This window comes from Peromyscus maniculatus, chromosome 17 (assembly GCF_049852395.1).
Source record: "Peromyscus maniculatus bairdii isolate BWxNUB_F1_BW_parent chromosome 17, HU_Pman_BW_mat_3.1, whole genome shotgun sequence".
Lineage (NCBI taxonomy): Eukaryota > Metazoa > Chordata > Mammalia > Rodentia > Cricetidae > Peromyscus > Peromyscus maniculatus.
Window position 1 is genome coordinate 46,891,431 of NC_134868.1, and position 16,308 is coordinate 46,907,738.

The 16,308-nt window shown below is 44.4% G+C and overlaps 1 protein-coding gene across 10 annotated transcripts in view; it reads left to right on the plus strand.

Moving 5' to 3' along the window:
• The window catches only part of Ash2l (ASH2 like, histone lysine methyltransferase complex subunit), a 33,754-nt gene extending 19,870 nt beyond the window's left edge, over positions 1–13,884 (plus strand). For 3 of the 10 annotated variants that reach the window (XM_006982935.4, XM_016001510.3, XM_076553605.1), the window contains 11 exons: positions 804–879; positions 1,677–1,694; positions 2,211–2,291; positions 3,230–3,323; positions 5,543–5,760; positions 7,694–7,861; positions 8,112–8,305; positions 10,795–10,887; positions 12,042–12,140; positions 13,071–13,130; positions 13,234–13,884. In XM_006982935.4, coding sequence (XP_006982997.1) covers positions 804–879; positions 1,677–1,694; positions 2,211–2,291; positions 3,230–3,323; positions 5,543–5,760; positions 7,694–7,861; positions 8,112–8,305; positions 10,795–10,887; positions 12,042–12,140; positions 13,071–13,130; positions 13,234–13,341 — 1,209 coding nt within the window. In that variant the 3' untranslated portion in view covers positions 13,342–13,884. The remainder of the gene's footprint in view (positions 1–803; positions 880–1,676; positions 1,695–2,210; positions 2,292–3,229; positions 3,324–5,542; positions 5,761–7,693; positions 7,862–8,111; positions 8,306–10,794; positions 10,888–12,041; positions 12,141–13,070; positions 13,131–13,233) is intronic. The other 7 variants (XM_006982936.4, XM_076553606.1, XM_076553607.1 and 4 more) reach the window with 3 other exon arrangements.
• Positions 13,885–16,308: the final 2,424 nt, after the last annotated feature.

The following is a 16,308-nucleotide window of genomic DNA, read 5'->3' on the forward strand; positions in this document are numbered from 1 at the left end:
GTTAGGGCTTAGTTTCTTAGTTTTCTCTAATCTTCCTGTTACCTGGAATTTTCCTCCTAAAAACATTCTTTGTGGTGAAGAAATTTTGGAGAATATGCGTTGTTAGAACCTTATGGTAAAAATTAATTTCCATTTTTTTGTCGCATGGCAAAGGACACATTGGCAACTAAGAAGGCTTTTCGATTTTCCTTAAAATGCTTGATTTGCTACCTCTTTTTGAGATGAGATCTGTCAGTGTGGCATAGACTCAAGAACTCTCTGTTCTCGGCCTCCTCTTCCTGGCCGCTGCAGTGGACGCTGACCGCTGCCTGTATAGATGAGCTGGGGGTGTGTCTCAGTGGCCACTTTTGTAGAATGGCCAGTGGAAATTGAGATTTCTGCCTCATCAATGGAAAGACACAGCTATGTGGGCCCTAATCCCTGGAGAGCAGAACGAGGGGATCTCAGCACGTTGGCCTGATCGGCCCGTCCTCCTCCACCTGCTTGGTTGTTGAGTCCATCCTGGATCCATCCTGACCCGCTACACACACACACACACACACACACACACACACACACACACACACACACACACACACACACACCCGGTACACACATGTGCTCTCGCACGCACACTCACGCACATACGCACAGGCACACTCCTTCATAAATTCATGAAGCATCCAACTTGGGGACCTTGCAAGCTTGCTTTTTAGAATTATGGCTTTCATTTTCTGTGCTCTAATTTTGTCTGTTTTTTTGAGCAATTGCCAGATGAATTTGTTCATGTGACCTTTTTTTTACTAGGCTATTTCTTCTTCTAGGATCTTAGTAACATTGGTCCTGCTTATGACAACCAAAAACAAAGCAGTGCCGTGTCTGCTAGTGGGAACCTAAATGGTATGTGCTTAAATATCCTGTCGGAAGATTGGTGAACTATGAAACCCTTGCCTAGAACTCGGGGTTCTGTAGGATGACCCAGACCTGAGTGATTGCTAAGCTGCATGTACATTCAAACTGAGATTTCAGCAGCTGGCCAGACACTTGGGAGATGACGTGGGAGAGCCCTCTGGCCACCTTACAGCAGGTCGGTCTCAGGAGGAGTACTATTAATATGTTAGTTATACACCTTCATGGGATGTACTGTGAAGCTCCAATTATGTGAGCATTAATAATGTCTGAAATGACACAGATTTCATGTACTGTTTCTGTAGACTTCCAGGTTAGACTTTTTGTGTTGTTAGATTTCACATCTGTATCATAATAAACTCTTAATTTGGGGAATTCATTTGCTCTCCACCCTTTTCCATAGCTCAGCTGTCACTTGGTAAGCTGTCTGTGTCCATCTAATTTTCTTGCCCTGAATTTCAGCATATTCATATGACAAATTTCTGTATGGATCACCCACTGTGGCACCCCCCCCCCCATCCCTCTAATTAATAGAGGGAATTCTCTTCACTGCTAATCTACTGAGAACTAGGGGTGGAATTGGGAGGTAGTTTAGTGGATGTCCATCCACACATGGCATCACTCATTAACTTGTCTGTTAGAATTGGAGCTTCTTAACTATATAAGTCCTGTCCAGTTAACACTCTAAGGTGTGTCGGAAATACAAGTGTATTTATTATGTTTCACCATGCTCTCCCTTTCTAACTGTTGATGTTTGACAATACATAGTGCCGCTTCTGTTCTTACAGGTGGAGCCACTTTGGGAGGTGAATCCTCTCTGTCTTCTCTCAGCCTCAGACTTAAGTATCTTGTGGTTTGAAGTGCTTTTTGCTGAGCTTTGTAGAAGCTAAACTGCGTAGTTTACAGCGTTGTGAAAGTGGTGTGGCGGCACTTACTATGGAGCTGTAGTCAGTTCAGTGGTGGGAGTGAAAGCTTGATGTTGTCATATTCTGCATTCTGACATAGCCAGCCAGAGTCCTCTGCAGTGCCGCTTGCTCTGTTCAAACGGCCCTCCATGGCCGCAGAGGATTTGGCAGGTTTGATGGATGGTTATGTCGTCACAACTGTTTAACATTAAACCTTTTATGAGCTCTGTGAATAACAGCCAGGTTCCTAAAAGGACATTCTGCATTAATCTGGTACTGTGTGTGCAGAATATGACCTGCCCTTCATGTCTTTGTTCTTATTTTTATTGCAGCAGAAATGCTGATAATTTCCAAGCTTGTCCCAGATTTACATATAGTACTCTCTGCAGTTGTTTACATAAAGGTGTTTTTCTGCAGTTCAGGGACATTTTCTGGAAAGAGAAAAACAAACTGAGAGACATGATAGAAATGGACAAAAATTACAACAAAATACAAAAGGTAATACTTCTTGTGACCTGATAGAGCTAAGTGTTCTAACATAAAATAAACAGTTGTTTTATTTGCCCTACATTCCACAAACCAGGTTCATGTAATGTACTGAATTCATTGGCTCAGTCTTCAGTGTATGGTGTGGAACTAAAAACTGCCTACTAAATTTCAAGCCTCCATTCTCGAGTCCTGTAACTATGAGGAGTTTTCAAACACTGGAGAGAAACACCTTTTGAGTATTCTGTTTTTGTTCTCTGTTTGGTGTACTTTTGTCTTGTTGGGTAGTTGAGTGCTTTAAGTAGATACCGCCTTCATATGTTTATGAAATATGCAGTTCAAGCGAGTGGACACTGACCTACAATCAGGACATTATCATCAATGTTTGCATTGAGTGGTGAAAAACAATCCATGCAATTGTTTTCATTCTTTTTTAGCTGTGGGTGCTTGAATCTGAGTACAAATGCATTTGTGTCATAGCCCCATGAAGTACCATTGGTTACAGTCCATTAGAAAGGGCTGGAGAGGGGACTTGGCCAGTGAAGGCACTTGCTGCATAAGCCTGGTGACTTTAGTCAGTCCCTGGACCCCATGTAAAGTACAGATACAACTCTACCGAGTTATCCTCTGACCTCCGCATACATTCGTAGATTGACTGATTGGTTATTTAATCTTTTTCTTTTTTTTTTAAAGAAGAAAGGAAGGTTGAAGATATAGCACAGATACCAGGCATATTAGATTTGTGTGACCTTACTGTCAGGACTGGCCCAGGACGTTGGCTGTGAGATACAGCGGAGCCTTTCAGAACCAGGCTAAAATCCAGTCTACATCAAGACAAATCAGTCTCTATGATGTTACACAAATGCACATTGGTGAATGGTAGTCGCCATGGACCGAGGCCCTTGTGCCTCCACAGTGGCTCTGTGAGAACATGTGCCTTCTCTTCAAAGGGGGAATCGCAGCAGGGAGCAGCGGGAAAGGAAGAGGAGCCAAGCGTAAGCAGCAGGACGGAGGGACGACAGGGACCACCAAGAAGGCCCGAAGGTGGGAGCCACCACCCCACCTACCCCACCCCACCAATCCCCAGCCCACCTACCCCACCCCACCTGCCCCACCCTACCTACCCCTCCCTACCTACCCCATCCCACCTACCTCACCCTACCTACCCCTCCCTACCTACCCCATCCCACCTACCCCATCCCACCTACCCCAGCCCACCTACCCTCACCCCACCTGCCTCAGCTCCCCCACCTACCTCACCCTACCTACCCCTCCCTACCTACCCCATCCCACCTACCCCATCCCACCTACCCCATCCCACCTACCCCACCCTACCTACCCCCACCCCACCTACCCCATCCCACCTACCTCACCCCACCTACTCCCAGCCCACCTATCCCAGCTCCCCCACCCTCACCCCACCTACCCCCAGCCCATCTGCCCCAGCTCCCCCACCCTCATCCTGTTTATTTGCCTGTGGCAAATGCACTGAAAGGGAAAGAAGCATCATGTTAGGCTAAGAATATGGGGGTTTGTTTGTTATTGTTGAGTCCTGAGCCCCTGGTAAGACAGAATAACTTCAAGTGAGGTCTTCTCTATGAACTCCTGACTATAAACATAGACCCTTGCACTGGGCACACAGTTCAGTAGCAGAGGGCTTTCCTGGCAGGTGTGAGGGTGAGGTCCTAGGTTGAATTCTAGCGTTGGAACAAGAAAAGGTCCAGTAGTGGTCTCTTCTGTTCTGGGGAATAAAGTTCCCTTAGGAGGTCCCTAGAAAGAAGGCTAGATGGGAAAGAGAGGGTAAAGCTTACGAGCTGTTAGCTCCTCAACTTCTGCCTCTCCTTTCTCGTCTCTTCCCTTCCCTTTCTCCAAAGCTGAGGTGATGAAATCCAGGTCACTTCTGATTTAGACTGGCAGCCGAGAGTAAATCTTCTTTCTCCAGGTTTCTATCCCTTGATTTAAATACCAAATGAACTACAGAGGGCCGGAGATGTGTATGGTCAGTTCATATACCAAATGAACTACAGAGGGCCGGAGATGTGTATCGTCAGTTCATATACCAAATGAACTACAGAGGGCCGGAGATGTGTATGGTCAGTTCATATACCAAATGAACTACAGAGGGCCGGAGATGTGTATGGTCAGTTCATATACCAAATGAACTACAGAGGGCCGGAGATGTGAATGGTCAGTTCATATACCAAATGAACTACAGAGGGCCGGAGATGTGTATGGTCAGTTCATATACCAAATGAACTACAGAGGGCCGGAGATGTGTATAGTCAGTTCATATACCGAATAACTACAGAAGGCCGGAGATGTGTATAGTCAGTTCATACACCAAATGAACTACAGAGGGCTGGAAATGTGTATGGCTCAGTTGGTCGAGTTCTTCCTAACATATACAAGGCCCTGGGTTTGATCCCAGAACTGGATACACCAGGAATGGTGACAAAGGCCTGTAGTCCTTCGCTGGGAAGGTAGAAGTAGGAGGATCAGGTGTGCAGGGGGGCATCCTCAGCTACATAGTGGATCGGAGGCCAGCATGAGCTATATGACTCTTCGTCTCCAGAACTAAAGTGGGGCCCAGAGGGACAGCTGTGGTCGACACTTGTTGGTCTTGCAGGGCACCTGGGTTTGGTTCCCACACTTACATGGTAACTCACAGCCGTCCGTAACTACAGTCCAGGGAAATCTGATGCGCCTTTCTGGCCTCCGTGGACACTAGGCAGATGTACATGCAGGCAAAACATTCGTACCCATAAAATAAAAATAAGTCTTTTGAAAATGAAATACGTGTGTGTGAAGAAGCCGCCCTCATTCACCTGTCTCTCCTCTGCCTTCCGCCTTTAGTATGACTGCTCGGTTTGTAAGACGACAGAGTGCGTGTATAAAGAGTCTCAGGCCTTAGTTGTCAGTCCCTACAAGCTACAAGTGATTTGATGACATTTGTCTTGTGGGTAAGGTGATTTAATAGAGTTAAAGAAGCATTTGTTGTAAAGTTGAATGTGTTCCACCAGAAACAACAGATCAGAGGCTTTTCTTCTTTCTGAGACTGTGTTTCTCTGTATTACCCGGGCTATCCTGAAACTCACTCTGTAGACCAGGCTGGCCTTGAACTCAGAGATCGCCTCCCTCTTCATCCCAAGGGCTGGGATTAAAGGCGTAGGCCACACCGCCTGGTTTAGAAGCCTTTCTTACAGGATAGAACACAGGTGCACTAGAGAGCTTCAGTTTCTTCATTGAATCTTTCTTTTTTTCAGTGACCCTTTGTTTTCTGCTCAGCGTCTCCCCCCTCATGGCTACCCTTTGGAACACCCATTTAACAAAGATGGCTATCGGTATATTCTAGCTGAGCCTGACCCTCATGCCCCTGACCCGGAGAAGCTTGAACTTGACTGCTGGGCAGGAAAACCTATTCCTGGAGACCTCTACAGAGCCTGCCTGTATGAACGAGTTTTGTTGGCTCTACATGATCGAGGTGTGTACATTTAAATGATCATTTGAAAATGGTGCTGGTTAGTTTTTTTGTAATCTGGGAAGAGGGAACCCTAACTGAGAAAATGCCTCCACCAGACTGGCCTGTGGGCAATCTGTAGGGCATTTTCTTGATGATTGATGTGGGAGGGCCCAGCCTATTGTAGGTGATGCTATCCCAGGAAGATGGTTCTGGGATACATAAGAACGCAGTCTGGTGGGCAGTGGCAGTACACGCCTTTAATCCCAGCATGTATCAAAGCTCACATGCAACAACACACCTCCTCCAACAAGCACGCACTACTGATTATTCCCGACAGCTCATCTGCTTTGGACTAAACGTGTGAGTGTATGAGCCTGTAGGGGTCATTCTCATTCAGATCACCACAAACCCCCCTTAGGTTTACTTGGTGATTCTAGTTATGACAGTGATGTCATGGAGGTAAGCTTTGTTCTCATAGTGCATCTCTTCCCTCCATTACTGCTTACTAGACTAAGATGGTGTCTTCTAGGCTTATCTGTAGCAGGCTTTCTCTTGGGCCACCAACCAGCTCCCAAATCATGACACAGAGACTTCTTATTAGTTAAGAATGCTCATCCTTATCTTTTTTTTTTTTTTTTTTTGGTTTTTTCGAGACAGGGTTTCTTTGTGTAGCTTTGCGCCTTTCCTGGAGCTCACTTGGTAGCCCAGGCTGGCCTCGAACTCACAAAGATCCGCCTGCCTCTGCCTCCCGAGTGCTGGGATTAAAGGCGTGCGCCACCACGCCCGGCTCGCTCATCCTTATCTTACGCATAGCTAGCTCTTAGAACTTAGCCTGTTTCTCTTTATCTACATTTTGCCTCGGGGCTTCTTACCTTTCTTCTGTATGTCTTACTTTCCTGTTGTCTCCTGGCTGTCTGGCTTCTGGCCCCGGCGTGACCCTCTCTTTCTGCCTCATTCTCTTTTTCTTCTCTTTTCTTTCCTCCTTCTAGAGCCTACATTTGGCCTCCTGTTTACTCTCTGCTTGCCAGCCCCGCCTGTCCTTCTGTCCAGCTGTTGACTATTCAGCTGTTTATTAGACCAGTCAGGTGCCTTAGGCAGGCAAGGGGAAACAGCAACACATCTTTTCATAATTAAACAAATTCATCATAAACAAATGTAATATTCCACAACCCTTACCTACTGTCACAGTTTTACAAGGAGGTATGTTCTTTACTACCCTGTAACATTTCTAATTCAACAGTATGTTGTGTTGAGTTAGGGTTGGACCAGAGGAGAAGTGTGATTGGATCATTGGCTTCTTTGAGGATGCTCTGGCTCCTGGAGCCGGGATAAGTTGTTGGGTGTCGTATCTCTTCCCAGAGAGACAAGGCTTGGGCTCCGTTCTTCTGCGGTAGTCAGTGCCACGGTACTGGTTCTTTGTTTCACTCGTTGAGGGAAGCCCCCACTCCACAAGCTTCTCACGTCTGCCTGCCTACCTATGTCACTGTTATTTTTCTCTGGTGGTTTTGTCGTTGTTGTTTTGACAGGTTCGCCTAAGCTGGCCTCAACTTGTAGACTGCAGGGATCCCGCTGTAGCTGCCTGAGTAACAGTTTTCTGGTTGGGTGGTATTGCGGTTACAGATTCCATTTAGAGACGCTGGCAGAAGGGGCTCTCGGCTGGGCTGCACTACAAACACTTGACCTAATAATTCCCGCCGTTCTCTTCTTTTTACAGTCTTTTTGTTGGTGTTTGAGTCAGGGTCTCACTGTTACCCTGCCTGTCCTGGAACTCACTCTGTAGACCAGGCTGGCCTCTAACCCACAGAGATCAGCCTGCCTCTGCCTCCCAAGTGCTAGGATCAAAGGTGTGCGTAACCACACCTGGCTTTTTCTTAGGCCCTTTTTAAAATCTTTGTGTAGTATAAGGGACTCAGGTCTCTGAATATTTCAAGTCTTTGAATCTCTTTCACTGCAGCTCCCCAGTTAAAGATCTCTGATGACCGGCTGACTGTGATTGGAGAGAAGGGCTACTCCATGGTACGGGCCTCTCATGGGGTACGAAAAGGTGCCTGGTACTTTGAAATTACTGTGGATGAGATGCCACCAGATACTGCTGCCAGGCTGGGCTGGTCCCAGCCCTTGGGTAAGCAGGGGGCACTGTGTGAGCCTCACAGAAGGGGTAATTTGGCTCATGGTGGTTGATGATTACTGCTTTTACTAGATTATGGTCTTAGAATTAAATTCCTGAAGAAGTAGCCAGTTTGGTATTCCTAGAAAACTGTAGAGATGGTTGGTAAGCAGTTTACAAAGCTGACTAACGAGGTGTGGAAAGAAAAGTAGAATCAGAGTTAAGTGTAACCGTCTGATTTCCACGTGTCTTTTCATTGGGACAGGTAACCTTCAGGCTCCCTTAGGTTATGATAAATTTAGCTATTCTTGGCGGAGCAAAAAGGGAACCAAGTTCCACCAGTCTATTGGCAAACACTACTCATCTGGCTATGGACAAGGAGACGTCCTAGGGTTTTATATCAATCTTCCCGAAGATACAGAGACAGCCAAGTCACTGCCGGATACTTACAAAGATAAGGTGAGATTGTACTCCTTCAACAGCATCCTGGCCCTGACGACCCGTGGCAGTCAGAGCCTGTAACTATTGCTTAAGGTCTGTTGTGATGGTACCCCATGGTGTGTGTTTTCATATGAATGCTTTCAGAAATAGCAATACAATGGAAAGAATTAAGGATTGACCTGAGTAGTCCCTAAATTCTACCGTTAACATGTTATCAATTTATCCTTTTATTATGCATGTACCGCTGGAAAATTGATGGGCATCATTGTAATTTCCCTTATAGGTACGTCTAGAAATGTCTTATTAGTCATTGTTCAACTTTGGTTGAACATGAAAAAAATATATATATATTTTAAGGAAATATGCAAATTTTAAGTTTTTTCAGGTACAGAATTCTTTCCAAGTTTTTGTTTTTCTTAAAGGATTTTAGGGTTTAAGTCTAGCCCAGGTCTTCTGCATGCTCAGCCATCACCTTGCCGCTAAGCCCCGTCTTTTTAAAGTTGTTATGTGTGTGAGTGTTCTGCCTGCGTGTATGTGTAGGTATGCATCATGTGTGTGTGTGGTGCCTGAAGAAGGAATGGGATTCCCTAGAAGCAGAGTAGTCATGTAAATACCATGAATCAGACTCGGTCCTCTCTACAAGAGGAACAGTTGTTCTCAACTGCTGAGCCATTTCCAGCCCCCTTTAAACAATTTTTAAATTGCCAAGATGTGGTAGTACATGCCTTTAATCCAACACTTGGGAGGTAGAGGTAGGCAGATCTCTTGAGTTCCAGGACAGCCTGGTCTACAGAGTGAGTTCAAGGACAGCCAGGGCTACACAGAGAAATCCTGTCTTGGAAAAAACAAAACAATTTTAAATTTATTTACTTTTATTTTATGAGTATTTTGTATGTTTGTATGTATGTGCACTATGTGGGTACCTGTGCCCAGAGTCCAGAATAGGACAGTAGATCCCCCAGGACTGGACTCACAGATTGTTCTGAGCTCCCATGTGAGTGCCAGGTCCTCTGGAAAAGCAGCCAAGTACTCTTAACTACTGAGCCATCTCTCTAGCCCCTCTATTCAATGTTGTTGTTGTTGTTGAAGATTTATTATTTTTATTGTTGTTTATTTATGTATATGGGTACTTTGTCTGCATGTACGTCTACATACCAGAAGAGGACATCAGATCCCATTATAGAGCCTCCGTGTGAGTGCTGGCAATTGAACTCAGGACCTCTAGAATAGCAATCAGTGCTTTGAACCACCAAGCCATCTCTCCAACCCAACCCACTATTCAGTTTTAATGGTGCCTTTTTTAAAAGGAGATTTTTTAAAAAACTATTTTTAATTGTGTGTGTGTGTGTGTGTGTGTGTGTGTGTGTGTGTGTGTGTGTGTGTACACCTGAGTGTACCACTCAAGAGGTCAGATGTGTGAGTGTGATCCCACTAGAGTTGGAGTTACAGGTGGTTGTGAGCCACCTCCCAGGGGGCTGGGAACCAAACTCAGGTCTTCTGCAAGAACAGTACCTGCTCCTAACCAGAGAGCCATCTCTCCAGCCCTGATGGTGTCTTCTGATGAACCAAAATGTTAAAGAAGCCTGTTTTCTCGGGTTTTCCTTTTGTGTTTCTTTCGGTGACTTAGTAAGTATTGATGTGCCCACAAGTCATGAACATGTCCACCCATGTTTACCTTTGGCCTCGAATTAGGTCACTGATGGCTTACTTTTTGTATATGGTAGTGAGGTTGAACATCTTTTTTCCCTTAGGAATAGCAAATTATTCCAATGTCATCTGTTTAAATACATTCTCCACTGAATTTCTTTGGTGTGTTTAGTGAAAATTCAAACAATCAGACAAGTAACTCTTCCAGTGATCCCAGAAATGTTGTTATAGAATAAGACGTTTGAGGCTCTGGGGAAAATTTTCCCCATAATTTTTCAATTAATTTACCTTCTTTAATAGGTATTTTGTGTATTTTTTTTAAGTGTATATGTATAGTTCTCTTACTAAGGGCTTTTTTGGGAAATGTTTAACAAACATGGCCAGCTAGTCTCTTCCAAAAAGCACTTAGGAGCCGGGTGCTGGTAGCACATAACCTTCAATCCCAGCACTCAGGGTAGAGGCAGGCGGATCTCTGTGAGTTCCAGGACATCCAAGAATGTCACACAAAAAAAACCCTGTCTTGAAGGAGAAAAAAAAAAAATCAGCACTTAGGAGCCAAGCATAGTGGCTCACACCTTTAATCCCAGCACTCAGGAGGCAGAAGCAGGCTGATCTCTGTGAGTTCAAGGCCAGCCTGATCTACAGAGTGAGTTCTGGGACAGGCAGAGTTACACAGTGAGACCCTGTATTGACAAAACAAGCAAAACAAAAAATACTTAGGAATTGAAAATTTCACAAAACTCAGTGGCAAAGACTTTACAAGGACGTGGCACTGTTTGTGTGAGTCTGACTTTTTTTTCTCCATGATGATGGAGCTGATTCTTCAATATCTATTATTTTTTTCTTTCTTGATTTTCAAGGCTTTGATAAAGTTCAAGAGTTATTTGTATTTTGAAGAAAAAGACTTTGTGGACAAAGCAGAGAAGAGCCTAAAACAGACGCCCCATAGTGAGGTGAGTCCCAGTCATAGACAGGATAATAATGCTTTGAAGAGCCATACTCCTGGAGGATAAAAGAGGCAGCCGCAGTGGCACACGCCTTCAATCCCAGCACTAGGGAGGCAGAGGCAGGTGGATCTCTGTGAGTTCGAGGCCAGCCTGGTCTACAGAGCGAGTTCTAGGACTATCTTGAGTGAGGCAGCTGAGGCCAAAGGGTACTGAGGGAAACTGAAAAACTTGGCTGCCTGCAGCTGAGAGCTCACTTCGGCCCACCACCTGTGCTCTCTGTGTCTTGTGTAGCATTAGAATGTTCTTTCTGGGACGCTAAAGAAAGGGCTAGAAGGACAGTGACCTGATAAAGAACCATGCGGGAGATTAAAGAAGCCAGTGAGATAGACATTCTTGAAGGACAGAGGAGGACCAGGACGAGAGGAGGAGACCCTGCTGTGTCACTTGGAGATAGATAGCAGGGGCTGGATGGCTCACTCTGTCCTCTAGAGCTCTCCCTCCCTTCCCAGGAGCATCTGAGTCAACCTCAAGAGCCAAAGATCAAAACAGAAAGGGGAGTGAGGAGAAGTTAAGTTCTGAGAAGCCACGTGGGTCAGTGGTAGAAGTGTGGGATAAAGAAACTAGAGCTCTCAATGTTTTAAGGGAGAAATTCTATCAATTAAAAGCTAAAACAGGCAAGCAAAAGCCCTTGCCAGAAAGTCTGATACTTCTTACAAATACGGTGTAATGAAAGCTGGTGTGTGCACATGCCTGTAAGCACAGTGCTTATGAGAGTAAAGCAGGAGTTAGAGTCACTCTCAGCTGCAGAGTGAGCGGAGGCCAGCCTGGACTACAGGAGACCGTCTCAGTCCCTCCTCCAAGTAAAGGATAATGGATAATGGAATATTCATTATATACATAAGGGTATATGTAGCATGGAAATTCAAAAACAAGATTAAAGTCAACTGAAATATGTTTATATATTAATTTACTTGAAAAGTCTAAAGTAGCATATAAATTTAAGATACGATATAAGATGTATGTTATTCTTAGAATGAGTACATTATTGTCATTCTTGAGGGAGTATTAAGTATTCCACAATTGAGTGTTTTTGTTTTTGTTTTTGTTTCTTATTTTGTTCTTTTAAAAATTCTGAAGAAAAACCTTGATCTTTTTTTCAGATAATATTTTATAAAAATGGCGTCAGTCAGGGTGTGGCCTATAAAGATATTTTTGAGGGGGTTTACTTTCCGGCTATCTCGCTGTACAAGAGCTGCACGGTATGTACCCTGCGTCTGGTCTGTCATGTGACTTAAAGGAAGTGTGTGGATGGGTTGTGATGAAAGAGCCATTGATTTGGGAGGAAAGTAATTTCTAGAAAGAAATCCGAACAGCCTCTGGGAGGCCTGGAAATGTGCACACATCTGGATGTCTCAAGTATTTGCAGATGTTAGTTTGCTCTGCAGGTGTCACTGTTTAATATGAAAGATACAAAGCATATGCATTCGTGAGTCACTGGTGTCATGTGTTTGATGATGTCATATGTGTACTGCCATTGGTAACTATTGCTTATACTTAAAAAATATATATAGCCAGGAGTGGTGGCCCATGCCTTTAATCCCAGCATTTGGGAGGCAGAGGAAGGCTGATCTCTTTGAGTTCAAGGCCAACCTGGTCTCCACAGTGAGTTCCAGGACAGCCAGGCCTATGCAGTGAGACCCTGTCTCAAAAATAAAAACAAAAAACAAAAAGCCCTGAATGAAGAAAGGGACTATGGTTATTGCTTGTTTACAGAGGAAAAAATAGCACATGAAGATTTCCATGTATTAGTGTCATTACCTCTCTATCAAAAGAAAGATTAGGAGATCTATAGGCTGCAAACAGAAATCAATGAGAAATCTATTTCTGCCTAGCGCTTGATAGACATTAGGGTGTTGACCACTTTTAACAATGTTAATGTATCTCTTGTTCCATTTTACCCTAATTATCTCAGAGACATTGTTTTTATTTTGAAACAGGGTCTGCTATTGTAGTTCAGGCTAGCCTCAAACTCAGGATCCTCCTGCCTCAGCCTCTCTAGTGTTGGGGTTACAGGCATGCACCACAGTTCCTACTTCCTGTAGTTTTCCTTTAAATATCCCCTGCCAAATGAAATGTTTGTTTTCTTTTTCCATTTTTTCCCGTGTCTACTTGAATTGAACTTATCCCAGGTTTCCATTAACTTTGGACCATCCTTCAAATACCCTCCAAAGGACCTCACTTACCACCCTGTGAGTACCATTAAAATGTCTACAATGCATCCTCCGCATCTTTGTTTCTTGCTATGGCTTTTGTAATCACTCGTTTCCCTGTTTGTTTGAATTCCTCCTACAGATGAGTGACATGGGCTGGGGTGCTGTGGTAGAGCACACACTGGCTGATGTTTTGTATCATGTGGAGACAGAAGTGGATGGAAGGCGCAGTCCACCCTGGGAACCCTAACCAATCCTTGCTTCAGACAACTTTCTCTGGAATAATATTGGGGTGTTGCTTTTGTTTATAAAGTGTCAAATGTTTTTCCAAAGATGCTGCAATACACTCTTTGTCGATGTAATAGAGGCTGGCTGGGTGGCCTGCAGCTGTTTCCCCACCCTTGCGCATTCCCTCCCCTCTTCCAGCTCCCACTCTTTATTGTGAGTGCCATACACCAACAGCTGCTGATTCTCAAGAGCCCACAGACTCCCTGGGAAACTGGTGCTGTGCAACGTGCCTGCCAGCAGGACTTGTTACCTTCCTGTATTTTCTAAGAAGTGAATAATCATGCCCATGCAGATGGTGTATTTAAAGATGTTGGCATCCCTCCTGGTTTCTGAGAGGGGCTGAAATCAGTGGCAGTACATTCCAGAGCAGTCTAAAAGTTACCTTTTTTTGGTGTGGAGTTTGGGGATCTGTGAAGCTAGTGGGTTTCTACGAACTGTAATTGTGAAAGGAATTTGCCTGCAGGTTTAACACTTAGATCTTTTCTCCAATAAAACTTGTTCTCAAGCTTGTGTGGTCCTTGGCTTCACTTGAGATTGAGTTCCTCCTGGTGACAGTGTGAGCAGTGTGAACAGGAGCAGCACTGGAAGGCTGGACGGCTTCCGACTTAAACTTCACCCTATTCCTTTGCTCTCTTCTCCTGGTGAGTGTGAGCAGTGTGAACAGGAGCAGCACTGGAAAGTTGGGACAGGCTTCCAACTTAGACTTCACCCTCTTCCTTTGCTCTCCTCCTCCCTGGGCAGCCAGGTATTTCCACTGTCCTGTGGAAACTGGAATCTCCAAGAGAGCAGGAGTGTAGGGCCTCCTCTAGCTCTTTGATGTTGTTGGGTGTTGATGTGTGCAGGTTTTCTTGTCTGCCTGCCTTTCTACTGGCCAGCCAGTGGTTAAGATACAAGAATGACAATAATCCTTCCTTTAGGAGGACCCTTTAATGGCCTCCCTTTTTAAATACATCGGTCTGTGGCAAATGCAAACCCCTAGACTTACCTAAAGACTGCCCTCTGTAGTTTTTTTTTTTCTTTTTAACCTAAGTACTAGGTAAAGTGATTCACCAGGAGCTAGGTGGGATGCAGAATTATCAGAGCATTCCTATTGTTCTTCTAATTACTTTGTTTTGCTATTTAAGAATTTCCCCGAGGTTCAAGTGAATATCGTCTTAACACAAATACTATTACCCCCTGTGTCCTACTGAATCACTCATCCATTCAGTGTCTTTGTTTGGTTTTGCTTTTTTTTTTTTTTTGGTTTTTCGAGACAGGGTTTCTCTGTAGCTTTGCGCCTTTCCTGGAACTCGCTTTGGAGGCCAGGCTGGCCTCGAACTCACAGAGATCCGCCTGGCTCTGCCTCCCGAGTGCTGGGATTAAACCGCCTGGCTGGTTTTGCTTTTCGAGGCAGCGTCTAGGTAGCCTGGCTGGCCGCAGACTGACAGAGATCTGCCTCCTTTATGGGCTAGGACTAAAGATGGATCGCCACAATTGGCTCACCCATTTACTATCTTAACAAGAAAACTATTAGAGTCGGAATTATTGTAAGCTGGGGTCACAGCCTATCAGTTTCTAGACACCTACTAATGCAAGGATTGGTCTGAGAAAGACAAGCCACTTACAGAGTGAGATCATTGGAGTTTGAAGCACTCCCAAGAAAACGAAGCCATGTATAAGTCTTCTGCTCTACCTCAATTTAAAACTAGATGTTTGGATATTTGGCTTTCATATGTTGAAGGTTACCAAAGTAGTGCTTTACTTAACAATACTTAGTATCTGAAAAGAAAAGGCCAGATGGTGGTGGGTCATACTATTAATCCCAGGACTCAAGAGGCTGAGTTCCAAGCCATTCTAGGCTACAGAGTGAGTGAGACCCTGTCTCAAATGAACAATATTGAAAAACAAAACAATGAAAAGCGTATGTACAGTTGTGAACTTGCATGTGTTAATAAGTTTCATTTGAAAGATTCAAAGAATAACTACCCATCTGTAGGTGCCTATAATGAGATTACCATTGACAGTTAGTTTTATTCAAATGTAAAGTTAAACAAAGGGGTAAACCATCAGACAGCACGAAGATACAGTTACAGGATGTGAAGGAGCAAATGATAGTTCAGTGTTTGCTAAGGGGCCTTTTCACCATCAGCCTTTAATCTCGAAGCCAGCATACTTGGTGCTGGGCTGACTCTTTCAGCAAGCGACTGCGTTCCCTTAGCTGATGACGGTTCTGTCAGAAAAGCCCTACAACTGCCCTTCCTCACCCTGAAGCTCCTGGGTGAGCAGCAGTCTTATCTGTGTCCAAAGTAGACCGGAAGCAATCCGAATGAGTTATAATAAATACCAGTTGTTAAATCTTAAAACTTCAATAATAAATAAGTGTTCACACTGCTTCTGCTTTACTCTTAAATAAGCTAACATTCTTTGCAAAAGATGGAAACTACCAAGACTACAAAGGACAGGAAAATGGGCTGGCGAGACGGCACTTCAGATAAAAGTGCTTGCTGCCTACCCAGTGAAAAGCTTTAGTCATATAGTTGGGTTTTTTCCCCCCCATCCTTAACACATTCAACAAAGGAATTCCAGTATATATGTATTTCTGTGCAAGATTTTTAGTATGGGTGTGAGTGCAAATGCGTGGAGGTCAGGACGTTCTGTGGAATCAGTTTTTCAGTTCCCTCCTTCCAGCTTTGTGTGGGGTCCAGGAGTCACCCTCCAGTCACCAGGCTTGGTGGCAAACATTTACACACTGAGTCATTTTGCTGGCCCCCAACTTAAATCTTTAAAGCATAATTTCTTTGGCTCCTGGAACAGAAATTTGTTATCACCATATTGCCTTCTAGATATCTTCTCTTCCCAATTGTTAGTATTTTAAGCTTTTCAAATAACGTTTCTAGCTCTTAGCCAAGCTGACACCTATCTAATCTGTATTCCTAACTAACCTCATAAA